The sequence below is a fragment of the Lepidochelys kempii genome, chromosome 7, assembly GCF_965140285.1.
Source record: "Lepidochelys kempii isolate rLepKem1 chromosome 7, rLepKem1.hap1, whole genome shotgun sequence".
NCBI lineage: Eukaryota > Metazoa > Chordata > Testudines > Cheloniidae > Lepidochelys > Lepidochelys kempii.
Window position 1 is genome coordinate 76,140,213 of NC_136386.1, and position 27,993 is coordinate 76,168,205.

General features: G+C 42.2%; 1 protein-coding gene and 1 long non-coding RNA gene across 7 annotated transcripts in view; one reads left to right on the top strand and one right to left on the bottom strand.

Annotated features, from left to right (window-relative positions):
* The window catches only part of FAM13C (family with sequence similarity 13 member C), a 199,984-nt gene that overhangs the window by 63,676 nt on the left and 108,315 nt on the right, over positions 1-27,993 (bottom strand). For all 6 annotated transcript variants that reach the window (XM_073353371.2, XM_073353370.2, XM_078853799.1 and 3 more), the window contains 3 exons: positions 26,472-26,528; positions 20,391-20,589; positions 10,373-10,494 (listed from right to left, as the gene is read on the bottom strand). In XM_073353371.2, the coding sequence (XP_073209472.1) occupies positions 10,373-10,494; positions 20,391-20,589; positions 26,472-26,528 (378 nt within the window). The remainder of the gene's footprint in view (positions 1-10,372; positions 10,495-20,390; positions 20,590-26,471; positions 26,529-27,993) is intronic.
* LOC140914766 (uncharacterized) lies at positions 7,185-22,946 on the top strand. The gene is made up of 3 exons (XR_012159975.1): positions 7,185-7,415; positions 11,506-11,605; positions 22,558-22,946. It is a non-coding gene; the product is annotated as an uncharacterized LOC140914766 (long non-coding RNA).

Consider the following 27,993-nt stretch of genomic DNA (forward strand, 5'->3'; position numbering starts at 1 on the left):
AAAATGTAGAAAAACATCCAAAATATTTAAATTTCAATTGATATTCTATTGTTTAACAGTATGATTAAAACTGTGATTAACCATGATTAATTTTTTTGAGTTAATCGCGTGAGTTAACTGTGATTAATCAACAGCCCTAGTTATTATTATTTCTTTTCTAAAGAATGACAGAATCAGGCCCTGATCCTGCAAACATTTATGGATATGCTTAATTTTAGGCACTTCAGTAACCCCTGAAATTGACTCCACTCAGAGGGTATGTCTACACTGCAATTAAAAATCTGCAGCTGGCCCATGCCAGCTGACTTGGGCTCATGGGACTCAAGTTAAGGGGCTATTTAATTGCAGTGTAGATGTTCAGGCTTGGGCTGCAGCCTGGGACCTGGTGAGATGGGAGGGTCACAAAGCCCACAGTGCAGTCCAAACTGGAACATTTACACCGCAATTAAACAGCTCCATAGCCTGAGCCCTGCAAGCCTGAATCAGCTGGCACAGGCCAGCTGCAGGTGTCAAATTGCAGTGTAGACATACCCAGAGATCTTTATGATCCTTCAGCTATGGAAGTTCTCAGGGCTCGATCCTCTCCTTCATCCTGCCCAACTTCTATGGGAAGCTGGTAGGGGAGACTGCTGAATTGTAGTTCATCCTGTCCCACAACATACAGCTCTAAACCACCTTCACGTTAAGTGAAAACAGCATCATCTCCAAACAGTCTATAGGCCTTGCCAAGATCAATAACTGGGTGAAGGGCAGCTGTCAAGGAGTAAGTACCGAAGAGGAAGAATTATTTGGTGTGATACAGTATCTATGGCTATAACTAGGCATAATGGGATGAAACAAAGAACAGGAAAATGTAGGCTGAATATCAGGGAAAGTATCCTGATGGTGAGACATACATCTCTGTGCCCATATAACGCTGTCCTCGGGAGCCAAAAAAATCTTACCGCGTTATAGGTGAAATTGCATTGTATCTAACTTGCTTTGATCCACCAGAGTGTGCAGCCCCGATCCCCCAGAGCGCTGCTTTACCGCATTATATCCAAATTCATGTTATATCAGGTCGCGTTATATCGGGGTAGAGGTGTATTTGGCTATGGAATACTCTCCCAAGGAAAGTGGAGAATCCCCAATGCTTGGGACATTTAGAACTAGACTGGATAAAACATTAGTATGTGTAGTCTAAGGAGCAATTTTGCATTGACAGGAAGATAGAGATGGACTGGAAGTCGTAAAAGGTCTCTCTCATCTCTAACTTGTATGATTCTAAATATCTATAGTGTACAGATTCTTGTAGAAATTTCAAACCAGTAGATACATTGAGCAAGTTAACCAATGGTACAAGTGAGCACCACTTGATGGACATCTGTGGAGCAGTACCCCCACAAGACAAATTCATTTGGCCTATTGACTTAATGTTGCACTTGTGAATTCAACAAGCTACTCTCATACCAATTGCTCCATTGCTTCCATAATGTCTCAAACAGAAAAGGCAGGCATAGGTCAAAAACAAAAGAAGCATGAGAGGAACTGATGTGGCGTGGACTTCTATAAAGTTTGTATTGGCTCTGTGTTGGCTGACCTGCTTAGCTCACTCATGGCTCCACCTCTAATGAGCCCCACAGTTATTTTAAGCTCATGGGGGAAAAAAACTTTCTAGCACCCTTAAAGCATCATCTGTCGGTCTCAGTTGCTATTATTGTCTGCATTTTTGGTGTGTGATGGTCTTGCATTCCACTGTTTGTATCGTACAAAATAATACTGGAGTTAATACTCTCTCACTGCTGTGTTCCTCAGACCCTCACACACACTAGATGTTTCCTGAAGTTTCTCTAGCCAGCAAAATATTTTTTCCACTCTGTGAAGACCACTTACTTAAATGGTAGTTCATGTGCATGTTGAGCTAAAAACACCCCATAGTCCTTTTTTACAATTAAGCTTAATAACTCTGCTAGGTAAATGCAAATTGACTGATGGTAACCTGGCAACAGTGTACATGTAATTTAATAACTTAGAGCCTGTCCCTGCTCTCATTTAAATGAGTTACAAAGCAACCACTATCCTCAAAAGCAGCAGGATGAAACCCTTATTTTCCATCTGAGCTGACATATTAAAATTGCTTTAAGTGCTAACAGAAATTTAAAATAATTGGGACAACTCTGCCTTCCACGTAATCTAGGTCATGAAAAATAAGAAAATATAATTCTCTGTGTTATTGCTACTTTTCATATTTTATAAAGCGGCAGAGTAAATATTTAAAGGGCTTGATCAGTGATCTCACTTACACTTCACAGGAGTGTAACTCCGCTGATTTCAGCAGAGATACTCCTGGTTTACATCATGGTGTAGATGACATAAGGCCCATATGGAATATCTTCAAAGTTTGTGGGCATGACCCAAAAAAAAAAAAAAAAAAAAAGGATAAACACATCAAAATAAATACAGCTCCTACCAGCACCAGGGTGGAGTCAATTTGTAACAGCTCTGAGCAGTTGTTTAAGAACAAGGCCAGAAGAGGTGAATTAAAGATCACGCATGAAGTCATTCTTAATGTCATATTTTGAAATAAAATCAGACTTTTAATTGTAGATGCTGTAAACACTGGAGAAATTTGAAAAATTGCATAAGGACTAATGAAGCAAATTCTCTGGATTGATGGATTAAAAAAATACATATCTGAATTCAAATATTAGACTTGATGCTGCTTTCAAGGGCCCACTGCAGCTTCGGATTAGACTTTGTGCGTTCCCTAAAACAGCTTGCTTGTGTATATTTCTAGTGTGCAAGCAGCACAGCCAGCGTAGCAGTAGCTACTTCGTAAACTGCAGTGGCATATGTAGACCCTATTCACATGCTACCCATCGTTTCACACCCACTGTCTTCTGAGAAAAGAGGCATCTCTGGCTGGAGAGGAAACATTTCATGGTCAAAGTGGTAATGATCCACGAGCTTCAGACCCAAACTGCTCAAGTAAGTCAGATCTTTTAAATACATGGTAAGCCTGAAGTTTTCCCAGGTTTTTTTTCCCATTCTTTAGGATAAGAAGAACTGTAGGTCCGTACGGAGTGAAATATTATTTAGCTTGAAAAAGAGGGTGTAATAAACAATGGAAGAACAAAGTGCCACCTCATATTTGAGAAATGCAGCACATAACTCTACAATTGCTCTCCATTTTTTAAAACACTTCCAATCACATTTAATATGTGAAGAATATTTTTAATAGCACATTTTTGGGATTGTACATCAGCGCTCACACAACAGCTTTCCCATCCTTTTGGTTAAGGAGAAAATCCCCTAATCCCGACATTTGCTGCTAGGGAGGGCTTATACATTTTATCTCCCCAAGATGCAGATTGCACTCTACAGTAATCCAAATCCAATTATTTGTGGCTGGTAGAATAGTATTCAATGTAATTACTAACAGTATTAGAAACTCAATTTTAATGGGGGTGCACCAGTTTCCTCAAGGCAGTTGGTGTTTAATATTTTAAAGTGACTTTAATGCTCATGAAATATGCTGGACAGACAGCTCTGAAGACTGAGCAGATATGCAAAGGCTACAACAGGATAGTACTTCTCCATCACCCTAACCATTTCTCTAAACTCTGAATTAGAATATGCTCTTCAAACCTGTTCACCAGACCACCTCTCTTGCTGCATTCAAATACCTCCTAAAACTCACCCTCTGCTGTCTTGCCTATGAGAAATGAGTGGGAGGAAAGGACCCAGTAAAGGAACAGACACCATCAAGATGCATACATGGGCTAACAGGTGATCTTATTGTCACCGCATCATCCCTCTCCCGTTCCTCCTACTGCTTATCTGTATATGAACCTCACTTGTTGTGTCATGATGAATTTAGATTTCTCTACTGAGCAGGGACTGAGCCCAAACTTTCCAATCTGGATGGCTCTTTAATCTATATTTAGGCATCTAAATAAAAATGGCCTATTTTTGAGAAGTGTTGAGCATCTGCAACCCATTGACTAGTAGTATATGTAACGAAAAAACATTTACAATTCAGAACTCTGTAGACTTTTAACTCCACCCAAAATGAAAACAATTGATACAACATAAAGAAGAAACTCAATAAAAAAAAGGAACCGTTAGTGGCACAGCCATACTAGACAGCACAAGACACCATCAACTCTTGTGCCATTCTGTGCTTGTAAATAAGGAGAATGAAAGCATCAAGGTTTCTACACAGCAGCCTGTCCAATGGTCTCCCAGCAATGGGAAGCAAAGGGGTGCCCTCAGTCTGAGGTTCCGGTCCCATGCTCCAGGTGACAGGAAAATCTCCTGGTCCAACAGATGGACAGCCCATGAAGTTTCATTTTATCTAAGCATTCATTCTTTTTACCAATAGTCTGGCAAAAACTGAGCTGGGAATTATTAAAATCTGTCTGTTGTTCATTTAAAAAGTGAGTGCTGGGCTGGAATCACTGTGCACTTGGAAATGGTGAAAGCAATAAACCTAAAACAAATGCTCTAGTACATTTTAATACTGATGGACAATGGGCCTGACTTGGAGTTACACTAGTGCAGAACTGGAAGAAATGCAGCGGTGAATCAGGCCCAGGATGTAAAAGCTGGTGAACTAACAAGTGAACTGTAAAATTGTTTAGCTAGTTGGGGATCCCTGGTCTGCTTGGTATTCTTAATCATGTACACTTCACTCTTCTTTATATCTTTAGACGTTATGCGTGGTTTGTGTTACCTTCAACATCTTTGGTAATTACTTGGGACTTCATTACCTGTCTGTGCACCGAACGGATATTGGCACAGCTGCCACAAGTCTCACTTGCTTATGGTCCCGTTCAACATAGAATCATAGAACTGGAAGGAACCTCAAGGGGTCATCTAGTCCAGTCCCCTGCACTCATGGCAGAACTAAGTATTATCTAGATCATCCCTGACAGGTGTTTGTCCAATCTGCTCTTAAACATCTTCAGCGATGGAGATTCCACCACCTCCCTAGGCAATTTATTCCAGAGTTTAACCAGCTAGGAAGTTTTTCCTAATGTCCAACCTAAACCTCCCTTGCTGCAATTTAAGCCCATTGCTTCTTGTCCTATCATCAGAGGTTAAGAAAAACAATTTTTCTTCCTCTTCCTTGGAACAACCTTTTACATACTTGAAAACGGTTATGTCCCCTCTCAGTCTTCTCTTCTCCAGATTAAACAAACCCAATTTTTTCAATCTTCCTTCATAGGTCATGTTTTCTAGACCTTTAATCATTTTTGTTGCTCTTCTCTGGACTCTCTCCAATTTGTCCACATCCTTCTTGAAATGTGGCACTCAGAACTGGACACAATACTCCAGTTGAGGCCTAATCAGCGCAGAGTAGAGCAGAAGAATTACTTCTTGCATCTTGCTTACAACACTCCTGCTAATACATCCCAGAAGGATGTTTGCTTTTTTGGCAACAGCGTTACACTGTTGACTCATATTTAGCTTGTGGTCCACTATGACCCCCCAGATCCCATTCCGCAGTACTCCTTCCTAGGCAGTCATTTCCCATTTTGTATGTGTGCAACTAATTGTTCCTTCCTAAGTGGAGTACTTTGAATTTGTCTTTTGAATTTCAGCCCATTTACTTCAAACCATTTCTCCAGTTTTCCAGATCGTTTTGAATTTTAATCCTATCCTCCAAAGCACTTGCAACCCCTCCCAGCTTGGTATCGTCCACAAACTTTATAAGTGTACTCTCTATGCCATTATCTAAATCATTGATGAAGATATTGAACAGAACCAGACCCTGAACTGATCTCTGTGGGACCCCACTCATTATACCCTTCCAACATGACTGTGAACCACTGATAACATTCTCCTCTCTGGCAGAAATCCTCTTGAATTTTGACTAAAGGAGGAGTAAATAATGCTGGAAAAGGGATATCTCCTAGTTTGGTGTTTATTACATGCAGCTCATTTTTATGAGGCAGAATTTGCAATGTGTTTCACCCCTAGTTCTTCCCCCAAAGAGTTTATAAACTAAGGCTCTTGGTCTTGGAACTGTGAACATGCAAGTGTAAGTGTCCTCCTGGGTGATTCCTATTGCATGATCAAGTACTAATTTAGTGCAAAAATTAAGAGATGACATACACTGGGGAGTGGAGGAAGGATAAGGGTAAAGACAATAAGATCATGGAGTCACATGGAGTCACAATGTTTACATAGCTTTATATAAAACAAGATTTTTGAGAAAGGATTTAGTGGAAAACAGTAGACAGGTGGGATTGCCAGGTGTCTGGTTTTCTACAAGAATGCCTGGTCAATAAGGGACCCTGGCAGCTCTGGTCAGCACCACTGACTGGGCCGTTCAAAGTCCGGTCAGCGGCGCAGCAGGGCTAAGGCAGGCTCCCTGTCTGCTGTGGCCTCCACACAGCTCCCGGAAGCAGCGGCACGTCCCCCATCTGGCTCCTACATGTAGGGGCATCCAGAGGGCTCCGCGCGCTTCCCCCGCCCCAGGCTCCAGCTCCGTAGCTCCCACTGGCCGGGAACCATGGCCAATGGGAGATGCGGGGGTGGCACCTGCAGACGGGCCACTGCATAGAGCAGCCTGGCCTGCGCCTCCATGTAGGAGTCAAATGGGGGACATGCCACTGCTTCCAGGAGCTGCCTGAGGTGAGGCAAATACAATATATTTTCATTTAGCCTCATTCTGAACCGATTTTGTTGAAAGTTAAAACAAACAAAAACCCACCACTGTTTCTTCGGCCTGGAACAACCATCCACGATGGAATATTTCAGCCCAGATGCTTCAAGTTTTTCAAAGTTATAAACAATTGAAAACAGGATCTTAAATAGTAGAACTCTCATTATATGAACGACTCGTTAGATAAACCATTTTTATCTCTTGATCTACAAGGTACATGTGTATGTGCTTAAGCAGTGAGCAGAGGTGCCACACACTCAGAGTGTGCGTGTACTGACCTTCAGTAATTTATTTCACCAATGACTACAGGGACACTAACAGCACGGTATGTATGTATAGTACTGTTTGATGTAGTGCAATCCATTAGCAAGATTGTAATAGGCACACTGTATGCATTGAATGGTAAGAAATATACACATTATCATTATATTAAATTAACTTACACGTGGTACATACTGTAATTTTGAGATGTTTAATTTTATGAACACCTCAATTCCCAGTTAATTAATAAAATAGGGGTTTTACTGTAGTGGAAAGTGTTATGCAAACAACTAGAGGCAGTGCTATCAGCTCTGCCCGCAATTACCATTTCTCACTTTAACTTCTTTTTTTAAAGAACAGCTATGATATCACATCCATAAAGGGAATCTTCTTAGAAGAACAAAGTAAATAAGAATTTCTACAGCACCTTCAGACCAAGGACCTCAGCCTGCCCACAAACATTAAAGAGGCTACCCTCATAACACCACTGCAAGTTAGGAAAGTAAGTATTAATATCCCCATTTTACAGATAGAAAAGATGAGACACAAAGGAAGTAAATGATTTGCTCAAGGACACACAGAAAGTCTGGGACATAGTTAGCCAGCACCTCCTCACCCCCTGTCCTGTGCCTTAATCACAAGACCCCTCCTTCATCCCATCCAGAACTGATTGAGTAATTGCCTTCAGCTATAAATATTGGCTATATTAAGCGGTTGTTAAACTTTAGCAACCCAAGGACCCACATTTTGATTAAAAATTTTTCAGGGACCACCAACCGCCCGCACCAGCCCTTGCCTGGCCCCTTCCGCACTCCTTCCCTGGTGCCCCAACCCTGCCCCTTCTCCGAGGCCCCACCCCTGCTCACTCCATTGCCCCCCCTCTGTCGCTCCCTCTCCTCCACCCTCACTCACTTTCACCAGGCTGGGGAAGGGGTTTGAGTTCAGGAGGGGATATGGGCTCTGGGAGGGAGTCTGGGTGCAGGCTCTGGGCTGGGGCAGGGGCAGGGGGGTTGGGTTGTGGGAGAGGGTGAGGAGCTTACCTCAGGATGCTCCCGAAAGCAACCGGCACATTCCTCTGGCTGTGGCTCCTAGGTTGGGGGGAGGTGCAGGGGGGCGTGCTGCCCCCGCCCTGAGCGTCGATTCTGCAGCTCCCATTGGCCAGGAACTGTGGCCAATGGGAGTTGTGGCGGGGGTGGGGGGTGCCTGTGGGCAGGGGCAGTGTGCAGAGACCCCTCTGCCCCCCCACCTAGAAGCCACAGCCCAGGGGTCCACGCACCCGAGTTTTAGAAATGCTGTGCTATAAGTATCTGAATTCTGAAATGAGGGATGCCATTGTGCTCAGTATTTTAAGTAAACTTTAACAAGAGGAATGACCATAACAAGTCATTTTCTTAGCCTTGCTGCCTTATGGTATGTTCATTTAAGCTTCTGTGTCAGAGAAAATTTCCTAAGCGTCGTTTAGCTACCTAGGACATGGGTCAGGGCACACCTAATGAAAATGCATAGTAGTTTTCAACTCTTAAGACACTGGTTCAAATTGGGAGATTGAACATGAGCTCGCAAAACTTATACAAGTTAGATACCAGGGGACAGATTCACTTAATGTAGTACAGGGAGCTATGAATTACACCTTTCTCTGATAGGTAAGTCCCAAGAACTCACCTCAGTGAGTTCCTCCTTCTAGCGACTAACCTCCTTGAGTTCCTCCTTCTAGCACAGTGAAGGCAACCAGCAGCTTCCTGCCAGGGGAACTGTGGCCCAGATCTTCAAATGTATTTAGCTATCTAACACCCATTGAAATCAATGGCAGTTAGCCACTTAAATAGCTTTAAGATCCAGGCCTATGCCAGGGTGTACCGCTGACATCAGCACCCTCCCTGATTTCTGTCACGATCACATACTCCCACTGACCAGCAGCACTCACCGCGCTAGCCCTCTACGTCCACCCTGCCATAAGCCAGTTGCAGCATTTTTGCACCACTGTCCCTTGGATAATTTATTAGTGCCCTCCCTCAGGTATTAGACCTGCAGAAGCCTGAATGGATCTAGCCCACATTACTGTGCATCAACTTATACTGGGGATACCAGCAGTAGAGGCTGAAAGCAGTTCACTTTGAAAGCCAATTAAATCCTCGGCTACTCTATTAAGACTGCGCCCAAGAGTGTGAATTAGTGTCATTTGGGATGGTTGCTTACTAAAAAACATAACTGAAGGCGATCAGCTTATTTCACATAAAGCACCAAACTGCCATTAGACTAGAATTGTCACTACTAACCTAGTCCCAATTTGAACCAGTGCCTGAGAAGGGAAAAGCACTATATATTTCCATGAGCTGTCCCCTGACCCATCCAGCACTCTGGGGAAGAAAGCTGCTTCTACAGGCCCTCTAAAAAGTGATTCTTTTCCTGACTCCTCTTGCCACTTGGCCCCTTGCATAGATTGGATAATATTCTCCAGCAAGATGCAGTAGGGACACTACTCAGCGTGTTTTTATGAACAGTTGGCACTAGGGACTTCAGAGTGACTGGGGTTGGTACCCTCTCCTGATTCAGGCACTAAAAGTACTAAACGCGGGGTGCCACTTGAGACAGTGAAAAAAGAAAATATACAAGACAGTCCCTCCTACGTTCACCCAAGAGAACCATTATATCCAGCTTAGTGGTGTTGAGCCATCCTGTAAGAGATCTGGTGTTTCAGACTGATTTTTAAAGTGGTGACTTAAGAACTGCAGGCTCAGCACAGTGTAATCTTCAACACTGAATCCAATCCTGTCAATAAGGGCCAAATCTTCTCCTTGTGACATAATCTACGTGAACACATTGGACACTGGGGAGGCTATGTAGGCTGAAACAGAAAGGAGTCCTTCCTCTAGGCTGCTTCATAGCTGCTATGGATCTTTGGCTACAGTAGCTCCCAAATTGCTGTGCCCCATTAAATGGGGGTGAGTTAGGTCATGAATCTGTGTAGTCCCCTGCACTGCAAACACCTCTTGTATAGGGCCCAAGGAATCCCCATTGAGCTCTGAGGTGAACAGGGGGTGGGGCTGCACTGCATGGGACCCTCCCTGATGGAACTAGACTGATTCCACTGCATTCAGGGCCTGATTTATCCCTAAGTGAATCACAGTATCAAAACTATGCCTGCGCTTGCCATTCCCTGACTTCTCAGTAGAAACACAGATCTGAGAATCAGTGAGGCAAGGGAGGAGGGGAAAGTGACAGGATGTTTCTGAAACTGGCCCAAGGGAATTGAAAGTTCTGAATTAAGATGAGGGAACAGATGTTCATCTTGCTTGGAAATTTAAAGTTAAAGAAGTATGTTATCTCCATCCGCTTTACTATCTGTGAACAGCTCTAGGACTCTAAATAAAGAATACAACTGCCAATGAAAGTCAGGAACTTGAATATTTTATACAGCAGGCAGCATACACATTGGCATTTCTTGCAGTTAAAGCCTACCTTGGTTGAAGGTTTACGACTGTTTCCTGGCATCTGAAAGCCACGTTCTGGGTGTAGTCATTAGCAGACATTCCTGTTTTCCCCTGACATTCTGAGAATCCTGGCAATACATTCTCCTTCTCCTGCAGAAACCAACAGAGCACCCTGTCAGCACAGGCCTGGCTGATGTGAACATTTTGCTTTAAAAAAAAAACCAAAAAACAAAAAACAGCTGAAGGAAACAAAGCTCATGGGGCGGGAGGCAGGGGGAGAGAATGCTCTATACTGATTTTTTAAAGAGTTATTCCCCTGACTATGGTAATAACAAATGGATAGCAATAACTATAAAAGGTCCCAAACCACTGTCATTCTTCATTGTACAATGTTTTCTGAAAGCAGATTGTGTACAAAAAGAACCAATGGGACAAATCTTCTGTTTCTATTCATTCATTATTTAGACAGCAGACATCAATGTGTGTCCTACACTTACTGCTCAATATGTTTATCTATAAATATTTATATTTGATTCCAGATCATTCAATCAAATAACGAGAAAGATTTCTAGTATGGGCCCCATCTTGAAAACCCTGACTCACAAAAGTAATCTTGGTTCATATGAGTAAGGGTTTGTAGGATCAGCTTTCAAATTTGCAACTGATTTTTTCAGTTTACTAATTTACTTTATTTACTAAAAAAATCTTACTTTAGAGTGAGGGAAGGTGCGTGGGACGGAATCTGTTGATTCAGTCACCTTGCCATGGGGATGCTGTGTGTCGGGGGTGGGGGGTGGGGAAGCCAGGTTGGTTTCGTGAATGGAATCCAGGACTGGGAATTAGGAAGGCTTGAATTTTAGCTCAGGGTCTCGAAACCTAGCCCTGTGGACTTGAATTAGTCACTCAAACAGTCTCTGCCTCAGTTTTGTTATGTGCAAAATGGAGTAATAATACCTCCCTATCACACAGGGGTGTTATAAAGATTAGTAAGTTGATACAGTGTTCTGAAAATTTAAAAGGGCAAATAAATTTTTTCTTCTCCATTATTATTTTTCTTCTCCATTATTATGCTAGCAATTTAGAAATCTGAAAATAAATGTACTTTGCACAGTAACATGTTTGTTTCCACTGCTAGAGTATTTTATTTTGCTGCTGTTTTAGGGCCCAACCCTAGAAATCCACCGAATGACTTCAGTGAGACTACTCATGGAAGAGTTTGCAGAATGAAGCCCCCTCCTCTCTGTCCAGGAGCAACGAAAAGGTACTCTGGCCCTTTAAGATCTTGTTCTCCTAGTTTTCTGGCCAATGTTGGCTATTCTTTAGCTCCCTGTCCTAAGCTAAGGGCCTGACTACATAGACCTCTAAGTCCAACCCTTTCCCCTACTTTGTAGGGTGGAGGGAAAGAAATACACCTAGCTGCTATTCCCAGCAATCTCACCCTACCCTCTGCGGGAGTTGCTGGGTCCGTACCTTAGGTGGTTCATTGCCAACCCTTGCTGAGAAGTTTCTCAGGGTACTCCTCACCCACTCTGTCGGCTGATTCCTTCTGCCTAGGTGGAAGGCTTTCACTCCAGCTGTTGCTACTCAGGCAATTAGTCACAGGAGTGGAGGTAGACACTCTGTCCATCAACCAGTGCTTAATTTGTTCCAGGGCTGAGCCAGGTGTCTTGGCACCTCTAGGCTTGCCTCATCAGTTATAAAAGTAAAAAAAAAACAAAAAAAAAACTGCTGGAGTCCCAGCAACTCTTTCATTACAAATGTAGCACTGTCATCAACCTATTTTTGGTGGTTGCCATGTAGGGTTCATATACCTCAGAGACCCCTACTGCTTCAACAGCAAAAATGCCTGTTTTCATTTGCTTCTCTGTCTGTCCTGTGTCTGACACATTACCCATGAGGTTTGTTTAAATGTGCACTATATTGGGAACCCATCTTTACATGAACACATTTCTGTTCACACTGCTGCCTATTCAAAAACTACAGAATTTAAGGCAATTTCTAAAATGTCTCTGCTTAGGAGATACTCTCAGTGGATGTCCCTTTGAAGTTTTTTATGTTGAGGGATGAGTTCAATTGAGTTATTCCTGATTCAGAGTGGAGTAAGTGGGACAGGAATCAGGCCTCAAGTTGCTAATAAGAAGAGATTATACTTGTGGTTTCTACTTCAGGATAGAACCTCAAGTCCAAGAAGTGATCGTTCAGAACCTGCAAGATCTACTGTCACTATGTTTACCGCAGCAGCCTAGGACACTATAACAATATTTTTGATTCATGTATAAGACGGCTTTGGTGCATGCCAACTACCATTTGTTCTGGGCAAGATAATATGCTACTTGACTTTCATGGGGTTACTAAGAAACCTTGTTTGTTAGTTTCCTTTTTTTAAAAAAATGTCCTTCAGAGCTTTATGACATAGATCCCCCTGTATTTATTTAATTTAGTTTAGCATTGAATGACTAATATTTTATCCAAAAATGGTAACAGAGATCCACATTACAGTGACTGGCACTTTTTGCAGCTGTTCCAGTTTTTCCATTATTAGCTAAACAAGATTTTCCCTGGGTTATATAAAATGATGATATACTCTTGGAGACAGAATAGGTCAACACAACTGTTTTAATTAAAGCTCAAGGTAAAAGCAGGCTGAACCAGTTCAGCTGACTCTATTTACCCCCAAACCTTGGAATGTTTTGTAGTCCTTGGGCAGAATAGGCATTTTACTATTATTTGTGTTACAACAGCAGTGAGAGGCCCCAGATGAGACAAGGACTGTATTGTGCTAGATGCTGTACATACACGTAGTGAGAAACAGTCCCTGCCCCGAAGAGATTACCATCTACATAGACAAGAGAAAGTGTGGAAGAAAGGAAGTATTATCAGCACCATTTTACGTAAGGGGAACTGAGGCCTGGTGAGAGTTAGTGACTTGCCCAAGGTCATGCAGTAAGTCTGTAGCAGAATTTGCACTTACACAGACATCTCCTAAGTTCCAGTGAAGTCACAAAACCCTCTGTCCTCCACTGTCTATGCTCCACCACTAGATTAGCTAGTTCAACCTTCCAAGGCTGAGTTGGACCATAAGAGTTCAGCACATGGGGAAGATCCTTTGTAAAGAAGAGCAAAATCTGTCCCCTTGTATAATTGTAAAAGGCTTCCCTCTCTCTCATAAGCAACCCTCAGCCATGCAATCTTCTCTCGGACTTCCTGGTACCACCACCATCAGTTTCAGTTTGTTGTGACTGGGGCAATGAATTGAAAGGCAACAGAAACCCAACTTAATTCACTTAAACATGTACACATTTATTTTTTAGAATTTATTTCATTTTTACCCAGTAATTAAAAAGCACTGGCAGAACGGGGACCCAGCATATCAGGATGTTTTGTGTGTCTCTTCCAGAAGTTTTAGCTCATGGAAGGAAAAAGGAATATCCCAAACTGATTTATCTTCAGATTTTTTAAGAAGAATGTTGCCTGAATAGTGTTTTCTTGTTGCCTGAATTTTCTTGTTGCCTGAATAGTGTGTCAAGTGTACAGCAAATACCACAGTAGTGATTACACAGCACTGTGTCTTCTCGGCAGTGACCAGAGATTTCTCTTTTTCACATGCCATTTACCACACGCAACATTCATAAATCTTAACCCAAAGATAAGGAGAAACAAATACATTACAATGAAATATAATACTATTGGATGCCCTTGACACACAAAGGTTGGATTTTGTTGCACTACAAAAGCACAATTCTGGTACAAAATTGCCTAAAAATCAAGTTTGTTTCTGTTAGGGTTACACCATAATCCTAAGATGATGTACACTATTCTTAGAAAGATGCAATTGGCTCCTTATAAACCACATGTGTTCAGGACCTCGATTTTACATTTCACCTGAAAGAGAGCATCTCTGATAGTGCAGTGTCCCTTCCTGCTATTATGCTGAGGCTGTTTTGTACAGACCTGGAGGGAAGAATGTCTTCTGCTGAACCATATGTACAATTTAACACAGATCTCCCATCCAAATCTTGAACTGGACCCACTTTCTTTGACTTATGAAATCTGATAGTATCAAAGCACAAGGTGTCATGGCTAAGTGTCAGTCAGGGTCCAGACACCCCATGGGGAGAACAGGCAGGTTGAAACCCCCCTCCCCCAAAAAGCAGTTGAATCAACTGATCGTACACAATGTCATTGTGCTATAAATATATGTCAACTAAGGCCTTTTATGAAAGCAGGTAATGTTCTGAACTTAACAATCATTATGAGATATGTTTACAGACTGTGGTTATGAATTTAAAATATTAGTGAATATATAAATGGTGCTCATAATTTGTGCTGTAACATTCAGCTCCTTCTCACAGTGGGGTGGTCGGCAGTCAGGCAGGAGCCTGTAAAATGCTGTATCCCCTCTATACATTAGGGGGTACACTGGGAAACTGTTCAAAGGCAATAAGTAACTTGTATTAGAGAAGAGATTTTACCTAATATAGAGGTGTAAAGCCTGAGGTTGTGTCTTTATGTTTATTTTCTGTGCAACTTGTATGTTTGCTTCCCCTGCTATTTCATCTATGATTTTTTTCTCTCAAATAAGCTTTTAGGGTTTGTGTTTTTTTTACCCCAAGCAGGTCTCTGGTGTGCAAATTATGAGGAGAGTATATGTCAGAGTGAGTCTTTTTTGCTGCTGATGTCAGGGATCTGATCCATAGCAGCACAGCATTAACACACCCAAGGTTACAGAGCAGACCGTGACAGAAGGCCTCTTATTTTGGGGATCACCCAGACCAATGTCACAGGTGGTAAGATAAAAACAGCCAGGCACTGGAGGAGGTCCTTAAAACGTTAATGGATGCATAAAATAGTGCATCTTGGTGTTTTCTGAACCTTTCAACTCATTTGCCTCATCCTCATCAGCTCATTTAAGGAATCAGTAGTGAATACCACATTCACTTATTTAATTGCATTCTTGTGGTGAATTTTAACACTAGCAAAATCATGCCTACATGGTACCCTGTTAAAGTACTGTTTGCTCTTTAAAAGGTGAGAACACCAAAGAACTCCTAGCCCAAAGAGCAAAGAACTCCTAGCCCATGCACAGGTACCGTACACAAAGCGGGAGACTGCTGAGGCCTTCCTTCTTTGGCTCTCCCACTCAGAAACCTGGCACAATTGCAATTGTTCGCTCTGAGTCCTGAACGTGGGACTGGTCCAAGCTGGCAGCTCCCCTGGGATGCAAGCCACTCCAAACAGGATAAGAAATAGGTAGTGTACCAATAGGTATCATTATAGTATTGCCTTTAAAAAGTTACAAATCGCTGCAACTGGTTTATATGGAAATCAAACAGTGAAAATGTTGGGGGTGCACAACAATGCAAGGATCACCCTGGACTCCTTCCAGCAACATTTTTACTTCATACTAGTCCTAGAAGGCCACAGGCAGGGTGCCCTGCCCATAGAAAAGGTTGGCCGGAGACAGAAACCACATGCTCTCTCCTTCTCAGAGCACCCAGTTTTCTTTTTACCTCACTGATCAATAGCTATGATCGAGTCATGAAAGATGCTATTAAAAATATATCTATGCATGGATGCAGAGTTAAAACCTTGGTGAGAATTTCATGCCTAAGCCACCCACAGCCGGTGTATATTGACACAGCTGCATTACTCAGTTCTCTGACTCTTGTGTGTTTAAAACCATAACTTTAATGTTGAATTAATAGGGGTGCTTTTGTATTAATGTATTTTTCCATTTAATTTATACCAAAGTACTGAATTTCATGTAGCATCTGCATTTCTGTTTCTTGGGATTTGTGTCAAGTTACCATTTACTTTTCTTAGTCCTTTACCCTGGTGATTAGACTGAGAAATAGGACTTATTTGCTCTACTTATTAGCTGGTGAGCTCAGAATCAGTAAAGAATTTAAAGGTGAATCATTTCATAATCCAAATTCATGTTAATGTGAATCAAAGATGAGCTACAGAGGAAGGGGATTAATCAAGAAAAGCAGACTTTGAATTCCAAAACCTCACTTCTTATATTGTCTCTCCAGACTATATACTGTACATACTTGATTTTGGTATTCCAATGGCCCATAACATTTGATTTATAGTAGATTAATACTTCAGAATCACTAAAGTGGCTCCGGGAAACAAAACAGATATAGACCATAGGAACCATTTATAGATCCACAGATTTTAAGGCCAGAAAGAACCATTGTGATGATCTACTCTGACCTCCTGCTGAAATCTGGCCATAGGACTTCCCTGTATTAATTCCTGTTTCAAATCCAACAGCTGTGCTTGAGCTAGAGCATATCTTTTAGAAAAATTTTCAATCTTGATTTAAAAATTTCCAGACATAAAGAATCCACCACAACCCTGGGTAGGTTTCTCCAATAGTTAATTACCCTCTCCATTAATGCACTTTATTTCCAGTCTGAATTTGTCTAGGTTCAACTCCCAGCCTTTGGTTCTTGTTATACCTTTGTCTGAGAGATTGAAGAGCCCTGTATTGTCAAATTTCTGCTCCCTGTGTAGGTTCTTATAGTCTGATCAAGTCTCCCCTGAGCCTTCTCCCTGATGCACTCAAACTGTTTGATGGAGATGTAAATTCACCTCCCTGTGCTTGATGCCCCTGCCCATATTCCCTAGAATGGATTCGCATTAAGGGAGGATAGGTTGTGATGCCACTCTGCCCGCCCCTTAGCCTTTCTGGTAGGTGGGGTTTATGCGAGGTCTTCATACCCTTACAGAAAAACATGTATAGATTTTAAACAGAAGATGATAATTTCTGTATAACTGTTGTGAACTGTCAACTAGGATTTAATCGAGAATTATATACCAGCTATTGAAATCTACAGTACAGCTCAAAATGCCCATGGAAAGGCTATTATTCTCTATTAAATTCTTTGGTCTAGTTCTGCGTTATGTGCAAAGTTGTCTCTAAATCATCTTTATAGCAGGCTACAATACTCCCTACTAGTATATTTGTGTCTATCACATGGCATTTGTGTCTGTACAGATTCAACTACATAGTCCTCTTCACTCAGACATGTTATCACATTAGATTCTATATAGCGCTGGTCAAAATTTCTATCCACAGGAAATTCTGGCATTTCAAAATTATCAGAATGAAAAAATCAAAGTTTGAATATTTGCCACAAAATGAAATTTCTGAAAAATTTTCTTTTGGGTTAATAAAAATGTTTGGCTTTTTTACATTTTTGTTTTATTTGCATGCTTTATTGTATTATATAATTTTATATTATTTTAAAACAAGGGCTTAATAATGGTTTTTAAATTAACATATAATATAAAATAAAAATTAATATATACAAACTACAAACCAATATAAAATAATAATTTTTAAAACAGTCCTTTCAAAATAAAAATCAGAGGGCTCCACTCTGAAATGCTTTGTTTCCATTTTTTTCCTAGAAAAAATGTCATGAAAATTGACCAGCCCTAGCTCTATAGAATCTTTTAGGTTTCATGCTTCTCTCCCACATCTGTCCTTCCTGTTCAGTTCATAGCCACATATCCCAGTATCCCACTGATCTCTGAAATTTGTTCAAGTTTCACAATGCCCATTATGGGCTATATGTTCAAAAGAACTCAGGCTCACTTTTGGACATCTTAATGAATGGCCAGATTTTCAGTAGTGCGCAATGCTAAACAGCTCCCACTGGCAAGAACGGGAACTGAGTGCTGAGGTCTTTCGAAATGTGATCACGTATCAAGCTCCATTGCCAGGTATTCTAGTTTGCTTTCCCACCTACTCCCATCCTTGTAAGTTTCGTGCATTGGCATATAAACATTTATAGATTTATTTTTGGCCATGTGCTATTTTTATTTTGATCTTTAGTCTGACATCCTGTTACTTTTCTAGGATTTACCTCTGCCATTGCAACATGTCCCAGCACCAGTTCACCTGTAATTTCTGCCCTATTCTTTTATGTATACAGAGATACCGCTCCCTCTACACAGCCTTTCCACTACCATAGCCATGCATCTGGGTTTCCACTGATGGAAACTTATAGACTCTGGCCCTATGCACACAGATTGCTGTGTATCAAACAAGTGCACCAATTCTGTCCCTAACTCTCAATAGCTCAATACTTGTTCTGTTATTAAAGAGCTAAATTCTGTCAGGAGCAGCTCAAGGTGTTGTAACTGCTCAGAGCTTAGTAGCTACTAACACAGAGATGTGAATAATCATCAAATCTCTGGTATGTCAAAGCAAAATCTGTAATTAGATATTGTCATGATTTGAATAAATGCTTCTTTACGCATTGTAGGAGTGAAATTGGGGAGAGGATGTCATTAAAGGAACATTCTGTGTCAATAAAAATAGGGAATCACTTGAGCTAGAATGACAATCATTTTGTGGAGAGCATTCTCATTTTCAAATGAACAAAATTAGGCAGCAGAGCCAGCCAGATGCATATTGGCTGCCTTATGTGTACAGTTGTGAGCTTGCTGAGAGGCTTGGTGGTGGCAATATGTTTAGAAGGAGCCCAGGCGTGCACAGTAGCACACTGTTTCAAAGCATCAGTCTCTTCCCCTTTTTCAAGATAATGACAACTTGCCATATAATCAGCAGCTACTAGAAAAACAACAACACTTTGTTTTCAATTTCAAGTAAAGCAGAGAGTCAGAATGGAAAGAAGCAGATTAGATACAATCAGTTAGTAAAACAGACAAAGCGCTTTAGAGTTTGAAGGTTATAGTATATTGGAGCTCTTGACTTGAAAACCTGCCCCTGAACATTTCTACAAGCAGAGCCCTTACTTTTCATAAGCACTTTAAACAACAGCCTGGGTGCCAGATGTGCACTTGGTTCAAGAAAACAACAAAACGAATCTAGAGGCTCATGCAGCCACACCGGGCCTGCAGATGGGGCTTAGTGAATGCATATTCTCTTATATGAGAGTGAACTAGGAGTTTGTAAAATGTGCGCCTTTTTCCCAGAAAGCCTCAATCCAGCAAACTGTTCCATGTGGGCAGACTCCACTGAAATCAATGAGTCAAAGAGGTCTGCCCCTGGAGAGCTCATTGCTGGATCAGGGCCCAAAGTATAACCTAATCAGTGATGAGCGTACTTTAACTTTCTGTGATGAAGTAACATTTATTTTATGTGGGGACGAATCATATTCATAGTGCTAATTCTGTTCGCTGAGATACTGCATCAGTGCTCAGTTCAGAGGTGGGGGCAGAATGGTACCCACGCTTCTCACTGATTGGAAACAGGACCTGGGGAACAGCAGGTATGAGTGGAACTCATCACTTTTTTGTTTCCCAATCCAAGCACTGTATCACAGGAAAATGTCATGGTTTATTGGGGGGGTTTCCCCTCCAGACTCAGGGTAGCAAGAAAAATCATTAACAAGAGGGTAAGAGACCAATCATCTCTCCACCTTACTTTATGCCCTCATGATGAGCTGCTTTTCCTGATACACCAGTGAGAGTCTGTCTACCCTTTCTGGGAGAGTCACTCTCAGCTGTAGTGTAGACATACCCCGAGTATATTATTTTCACTAATTTTTCATACTACTGAATGGGATAAAGGGATGAGATGTAACATCTTCCAGCCACCTTACCAAATATCTCCTAATAATTAAGAATTAATAAAACGTTACAGCATTTAGAGGTTTGACATAGACCCCAGTTTAAATCTCTAGCACAAGCCACAAAAGAGAAAGATCTTGCCATTATTCCAGCACATCCAGGAAATACAAGAAGATAACTCAGAAGGAGAAATAATTTGCACATCCTCACTATGGGCCATACTGTGACAACCTTATTCACAGCAGTGAGAAGTTGTGGATTCACAATCACTATGTCAGGGAATTCTCACTGATTCTGCATGATTCCCTTAGTGAAAGAATTACTTCAACTGCAGTGTCACTTGTACCAGATACATGGCCCAAATCATTGTGGAGGTGAGTCAGAGCAGGGATTAATAATGCTATCATTTGCATCACTTTGCATTTAAAACATATTCCTGCTATGACACTGCACCATAAATATCTAGCAAAAACAGATCAGCTTTATTTTATTACCTGACTTTCTTCATGGTTCTTCCCATTTTCTAGTTTTGCAATGGTTTTGGGCTTTCTTAATTTTAAGTTGCCCATTCCAACCCGTAGTGTGCAGTCATGGGCTGTCTGTTCCACGTGCTGCTGGGTGTCTTGTAATGCTGGTTGGCTGTCCTCTAAGACTGTAGTATTGTTGGGATAGTTTTCTTTGTTGTTTTCATCTCTAGAAGAAAATAAAACCAAAAGGTGTAAGGCAGGATTTTAGCCATCTCTCAGAACAATACTGAGGAGGACTGGTGCCAAAGTCTCAGTTTTGATATGTTAGCATTGCCAGGGTAAGGACATATACGAGCTAAACATTGTGTACATTAATAAAACAAGTCTCCATTATAGTCTGGAGTTTATTATCCGACCATATGCTAAATGCATTAGTACACATTTGTATACAGAGTAACTTAAGCAACTGTAATTTAGGTGCCTGTAAACTATGTGGCCTCAGTGAGGCCTGAGCTACACTATAAAGGTAAGTCGACATAAGTTGCCTTTCACTGACCTAGTTGTGCATACATCTATATTCAAATGTGTTTCTCGCTGATGTAAGCGTCCTGTTCCAGCAACACAGTAACACCAGCTCCCCAAATGGCTTTGAGCCACGGTCGATCTACTGCGCTCGACATAGTGTGAGTGCAGACACCGTGATCTATGCCAACCCTAGCAGTCGTCCAGAAGCTGTGCCACAATGCCTGACACTGACCGCTATAGCCCTGTGGTCCTGGGGAGCAGAAGCCAGCCCCCCTCCCTTTATAAACCCTGCATATTTTTGAAATGCCTTTTCCCGATTGCCCAACTCGACATGCACATCTAGCAGCTCGACATGCACATCTAGCAGCTCTTCCTTCTTGTGTGCAACTGCCCAACTGACCATGCTGACGCCACGCCATGCTTTAGATGAACATCTGGGCCTGTGGGGAGAAGAGGCTGTGCAAGCATAGCTACGGAGTAGTTGTAGAAACATGGACATCGACAGGCAGCGAAGGGGCACATCAGGGATCAGCAGCAAGGCCGCGTAAAAGCAAAGGAACTGCAGCAGGCCTGCCAGAAGGGCAGGGAGCTCAAAAGTCGATTTGGTGCCACAGACCTGCTGTTTTTAAAATGATCTGCATACTTGGCAGAGACCCCACCAGCATCCCACAGCGTGACGTGGATCCCTCCAATGAGCCCAAGACACAGACCCCTTGTTGTGAATGGCAAGGAGGAGGAAGATGGGGGACAAGCAACTGTGGGGTCCAGCTATGCTAGCTGTGGGGTCCAGCTAAGCTATCCAGATTCCAGCCAGAATCTGCCCAAGACTCCACACAGTCCAGTAACTTCCTATGGGTGAGCCCTATTCAGGGGAAGGAACTTCAGGTAAGCATATGCAGGCATTTCCCATTGTAATGTTGAAATGTCAAGTTGGTGCCTGACCCCAGCATAGCAGGACACAGGTATTGACTTATACTAGAAGAGGTAACAATATAACTAAGAGAGGCGGAGCTGTTATTTGCTTTTCATTCCCTGCAGAGTTAGCTGGGCTGCCCATGAGCAGTACTTGGTTTATAGACACAGGTATGTGCCTTGAATTCTCCTGAGAGAGATCTTGTTGCAACTTTCTTGGAGGTACTCTGCAATCTTCTTCTGAAGGTTTCTAGTATTGACAGCCTTATTGCTCCATGATAGGACACGTTCCCACACCGGTCTCTGTTGACTTCATCAGGTACCAATGCAGTAAACAGGCTAGCAGAGTATGGGTCCAGGTGGCTTAGGAACACAAGTAGCTGCTGTGCTCTCTATGCCTTCGTTACTCTCAGGAGTGAGATAGCTAAAATCACCATCACCTGGGAAGAACAGCACTGGTGCTCACTACCATTAACATGCACTCATATACATAGAAATAGGGCCAAAATTTTACTGTTGCATGCCACCAAACAATTCTTTCCTCATATCCCCCCCTTCCCTACACCTGCCCTTGGCCATACTCACCATGGCTGGGATTGGATAGCCATGTCGTGCACAGGTGCTCCAAGGCGGAAGTAGCAATAAGCATGTCTTGTTTAAAATGTTAGGGAGAGAAAGGGAAGGAAGTTCTGAAACTTAACTTGTGCTTTCTGCTGTCACTATACATACAATGAAACCTCTGTGTGTTTATCCATAGATGCTGCCAGTGCATTCCTCCATACCCACAGATTGCCTGACCATGATAAGGAGGAGAAAGAAGAGGACACAGGAGGAGATGTTCATCAAGATCATGCAAACCAGTGCTGCATTGGACCGTGAACAGAGTACTTGGTGGGTGAACATTGCAGACAGCCTGGAGAAAGAAAGAGCAGACAGAAGAAAGGCCCAGGAGTTCCAGCAGAAAAAGGACAGGGAGCACATCAAGGGACAGTAGGAAAACCATAGCTTGTGAGAGTCACAGTTGCTGTATGGGTAGCCAAAATGGACTGAAATGGACATGAATGTTCTGTCCCCTTATTAAGTTCTGTTCCATTAATTTATTTTAGAAGTTTTTATTGAATGTCTTTTTAATTGCACTTTTTTTGCACTGGTTTTGTTATGTAATAAAAATCTATTTTTGGTAAATAATTGATCTGTATTATTTCATAACATATGCTGAAGAATGCATAGCACTACTGAAAGCTCCCACTACCTGTTATTGTAGAGGTCAAAAAACTCATAGGATCAGTGACAAACATAGTGTAATAATTATAAATTCACAGCAAGCACCATATAATTAATAGGCACATTACCAGACAGTGTTATATTAATAAATGTACACCAAGCACTATACAGTTCCTAACAGCCCCCAAAATTTCAGGACACGTAGAGCACAGTCCACCCAGTGCATTGCTGAGGCTGACTGCTAAAGTGCTCTTTCAAGGCCTCCCCTGATTGTACAGCTCCGCATTGAGCTCTAATAGCCTTTGTGGCTGGCTGTACAAACTCAGGGGACAGACACTCCATCTCCACCATGGCAGCAATTTTTCCCCCTTTGTTTCACAGATATTATGCAGGACACAACAGGTACCTATAACCACTGGTTTTTTTCTCTTGCAGAAATCCAGTCTTGTGCATAAACACCACCAGCATCCCTTCAGCCACCAAAATACATTCAGCTGCCATTCTGCCCCTGCTGAGCTGGTAGCTGAATCTTTCCTTGGTGTTGTTCAGGTGGCTGGTGTATGACTTCATAAGCCAAGGAAGCAAGGGATAGACTGGGTCCTCCTGGATCACTACTGGCTTTTATCATCACCAACGGTAATCTGCTGGTCATGAAAAAATGTCCCTGCTTGCAGCTTTCTGAACAGTCCTATGTTCACAAAGATGTGTGTGTAATGAACCTTCCCTGACCAGTCCACACTGATGTCAGTGAAGCATCCCTGGTGATCCACAAGGGTTGCATAACCATAGAAAAGTAGCCCTTTCTGTTGAAGTACTCTGGGGCAAGGTGGTCTGTTGCCAAAATAGGGATACACGTGATATCTATTGCACCACCGCAGTTCGGGAGTCCCACTATATCACGTACATTATTGAGAGTCACAGTCTTGCGTAGCACAACACAATTAATGGCCCTGCATACTTGTATGACATGTGGATTTTCCAACTCCAAAATGGTTTCCTACTGACTGGCAGCAATTGGGAGTTGCAAGTTTCCACAGTGCAATCGCCACTCGCTTGTCAACTGTCAGTGCATCTTATTCTGGTATCCCTGCACTAGAGCTGGGAAGAGCTCAGCATCCAGATCCAGGAACGTAGCCTTTCACATCTGAATATTCTAGAGCTACTGCCGATCATCCTGAACCTGCATTACAATGCATTCTCAGCAGTCAGAGATCGTTTCTCAGGCCTAGAAGCAGCATTCTACTGTCTGCAGCTTCCCCGTGAATGCCACCAACAACCTTGAATTGGTTCTTGCTATGTCCCACAGCAATCTGTCCTCCACAAAATTGTCATGTCCCCCCACTGCTGAGGTTCTTCCTATGGCTCTGCAAATACCAGAGATCATTCGTCCTGTGTTTGCAGTTCTCATGACAATAGTGCAATAGTGAAGAGTGGTTTAATTAGACCCTGAGACACTCTTGGGAGCTCAGGCTCCATGCTTCTGTCAGAGATGGCAGACAGACAGAAGTGCTGCTGGGTTTTGTGGGATTTTTAAAAAAGGCCTGAAAATTATGGGGTAGGGACGGCATTATAGAATGGAGAAAGCTGATTGATGTGAACTTGACCCCTTGCTCCCAGTCACCCCTATGCAACTCACTTCTGCCCTACTATGCAGTGCCAAAGTTTCCCAAGAGACAGTGCTCCAGATGGTGGTGAGTTGCACACTAAGATACCGCACATTGACCCAAGTACTCCTGATGAGTACATGCAGTGCCAACACAAGGAGCCAAGTGCACATGCATGAGTGATATACTAACTGTGGCAGCTTTATGCCAACATAACTTGCATCAACCAATGTTTGTAGCATAGACATGGCCTTAGAGATGCTACTTTTTGCCTTCCCTACTAAAAGTCAAAAGCATCTTTTCCCATATAATCACCTAATGCCACAGGCTTCGGAAGCCATTAGTTTAGCAGAGCTGTAGCTCTTCTAGTATTTTGGTCTTTCTTCTCACACAAACCGTTCCTTCCTACATCCATGACCTCTTTCTGCAAACTCCCTGCCCCCTCCTTTCATATCTTCTTGCTCTTTCCACTTAGTTTCTTACCTTTCCTATGGGCTACTAGATTTCCTCCATGTCTATTGAAATAAGGGAGAGAGAAGGGCACATGAAGTAGGATTTGGACAGCCAGAGTAGGCTAGGTTTTGAGCTGAGAGGCGGGAAAGCATGCCAGTCTCATTTTTCCTACCTCGTGGGCTTCCAGACATGTTCCCAGCCATACTGCTGCCCTTCCCTCCACTCCCTCACAGGCAGTCATTGTCACTCCCTAGAGGAAGGCATCCACCACTCACACTCCTTTCCCCCACCCCAACCCCGTATCTTAGTCCAGAAAAAAAAATGAGATAAGGTTGGTAGTTTGTGGGAGGCAGCTGGATAAGTTGGTGAAAATTATATCAGAATCCCGATTGCAGGAAAGGGTTACCATGCAGAACAGCAACTCACAGTCTCGGTGGTTTAATTAGACCCTGGGACACTCTTGAGAGCTCAGGTAAAAGCTGGGGCTAGGACAGAAGTCTTCCATCTTTGGCAAGCAGAGTACAACCTTTCTACCCAGATGCAGACTTTGCTGTAGTTATCCATGCCTTTGTTACTTCGAGGTTAGACTCCTTTAATATACTCTGTATAGAACTACACATCAAAACCATTCGGAAATTTAAGCTAGTGAGAGAGTAGGGCTGCCCACCTATTAAGCAGTGCATCATGAGAGAATAGGTTACTGGCCATGCTCTGTACTCTACACTGGCTGCCAGTTTTCAGATAGAAGCCAGGATGTCAGTTTTAACCAATAAAGCCCTAGGATCTGTGACCTGACTACCTGCGAGATCACCTCTTTCCCTGTCTGAACTCCCAGAGCTGAGATTATCAGAGATGCTTCAGTTGGAGCCCCTCAGGAGTTTAATAGAGAGTAGTCTGTTGACACAGCGTTCTCTGTGTTGGGACCCCAGCTAATGAACCAGCTTTTCCCTGCTTGGCTCACTAGAGCCCGGATGTGTTAACCTTGTAGGCACAGTGCGAACCCCAACTTTTCCCCCAGGGAAATGGGTTGTGGATAGAAAGTTTGGTCCAGGGTAGCTATTATTGTTACTGGGTGGATTGCTCTCTCTTGTATGGACAGTTCTATAAATATATTGAAACACAGTTGGTTTTAAATTGTCTAAATTTTAAATTGTCTGGAATGTTAAGCTGTGTTGTCCAAAAGCAGAAATACACAAATATACCGTGGGTGATTTTCATCGCAAAAATACTTAAACTAAACTATTCTGTAATTTAGAAGAATTTTTATTCACAGCGATGATGTTCCTTGAGTTTTTGGGTACCATTAACAGATGATCCCTGATAGATGGGGATGAAAGAGAAAAGTCAGATCCCTTGCCAAGGGTTTTCAGATAAGATATAGAGTAAATACCTGTGGATGGAGTTTGCTGCTTGGTCTTCATGTACAGACTCTGTATCCTCTTCACACCTTGAAAATGGATATAAAATCATTATTCACTTTCTGCCAGTTGTACACTTTATCTTTTCAGTAACAAAACTGGTCAGTTTGAAGTGACACGTACAATTCTCTAAACATTCCTCTTTCTCAAGCTTTAACTGAAGTCAATTCATGGCATAGTTTCTCTGTTTGCAAAGTTTGTTGTGATATTTTAAAATCTGATTTTCTACAGAATTAGATACACCATTTGCTCTCTCTCCTTTGTCTTACTAGAAATAAAATGCAGCTTCTACTGTAAAAATTGTAGAAAATAAAGGAGACATCCTCCTTTTTAATTGCTAATAGCCTACTTTGCTCAAAGTATTATAAACAGTAATTAACACACCAGTGCAGTTTTTCCTCCAAGACCTATTAAAGAAATTAACAGTTGTAGAGCAGTTGGCCTTTGTAATGCTACTGGAAAAAAATCCCAGTATAAATTAAATTACTGAGGTGAAAAATAATCCAAAACATTGAGATCAAATCTCAATAGAATTAAGTATTCCTAAAGCAAAACTAGCATAATAAGGAGAAAATGCCGAAAAAACAGTTAAAAACAGTTAAATACCCAACTGTTGACCAGAGATTCAGAATGACATCAAGTATAGATTAACTTTGCAATGCTCAGTGCAAGACAATCTGCTGATCCAAACTGCAATGCACAATGGGGGCTTCTCTTCCCATCTAGACCCTGATATAAAGAAGATTCTACCTTCCATTCTATTAATTCTGGACAAATGTTTGCCCCTCCCAGCCCCCCCACTCCCTTCTCCTCACCCTCTGCTCATACTCACACTGCACAAACACTTAACAGGCCTGGATTACTTGATGCTAGCTGGCAGAAGAATCTATTCATTATGTGGGAAGCAACCTGTAATTCAATTGATTAATTAATTATTGACGAAAGCCGCCTGGCTCTGGAAAGAACACGTTAAATGATAAACGTGTATCCCCGCATGGCAATTTGATGGTAAGATTTTAATATGCTCCTCTCCCTGCCAGTCTTCTGCTGGTATCTTTATCAACAGGCAAGCTGATGATGAAATTATTTAAAGGGATACTCTCTCAAGCTGTTTACACTTCCTACATTGACCTACCTATTTTTTAGAGGGGGGGCGAGAGGGGGAGGAGTTAATAAACGCACCCACTGAGGATGCCTTGAGTGCATTTCTTTTAAAAGGAAAAAATATTTTTTCTCTTTAAAATTACTGAGCGCCTTTGATTGGGCATGAGTATGACCCCCATGCTTGGATTCTGCCTATAGAACTGCAGACAAGGAAGAGAAGCAATGTATACTGAGTAATACATTGCAGTTGCAGAAACAGTTCCAATGGCAAGCCTCTCCATAGAGCTCCTGTTGTCAGAGGAGTATTGCCTCCTCTATTCTCCTATGGTTTGATACTGGTAGGGGAGTGGCCCTGAGAGCCACTCTCCAGCTAACCAGTGTTAAAGGGAG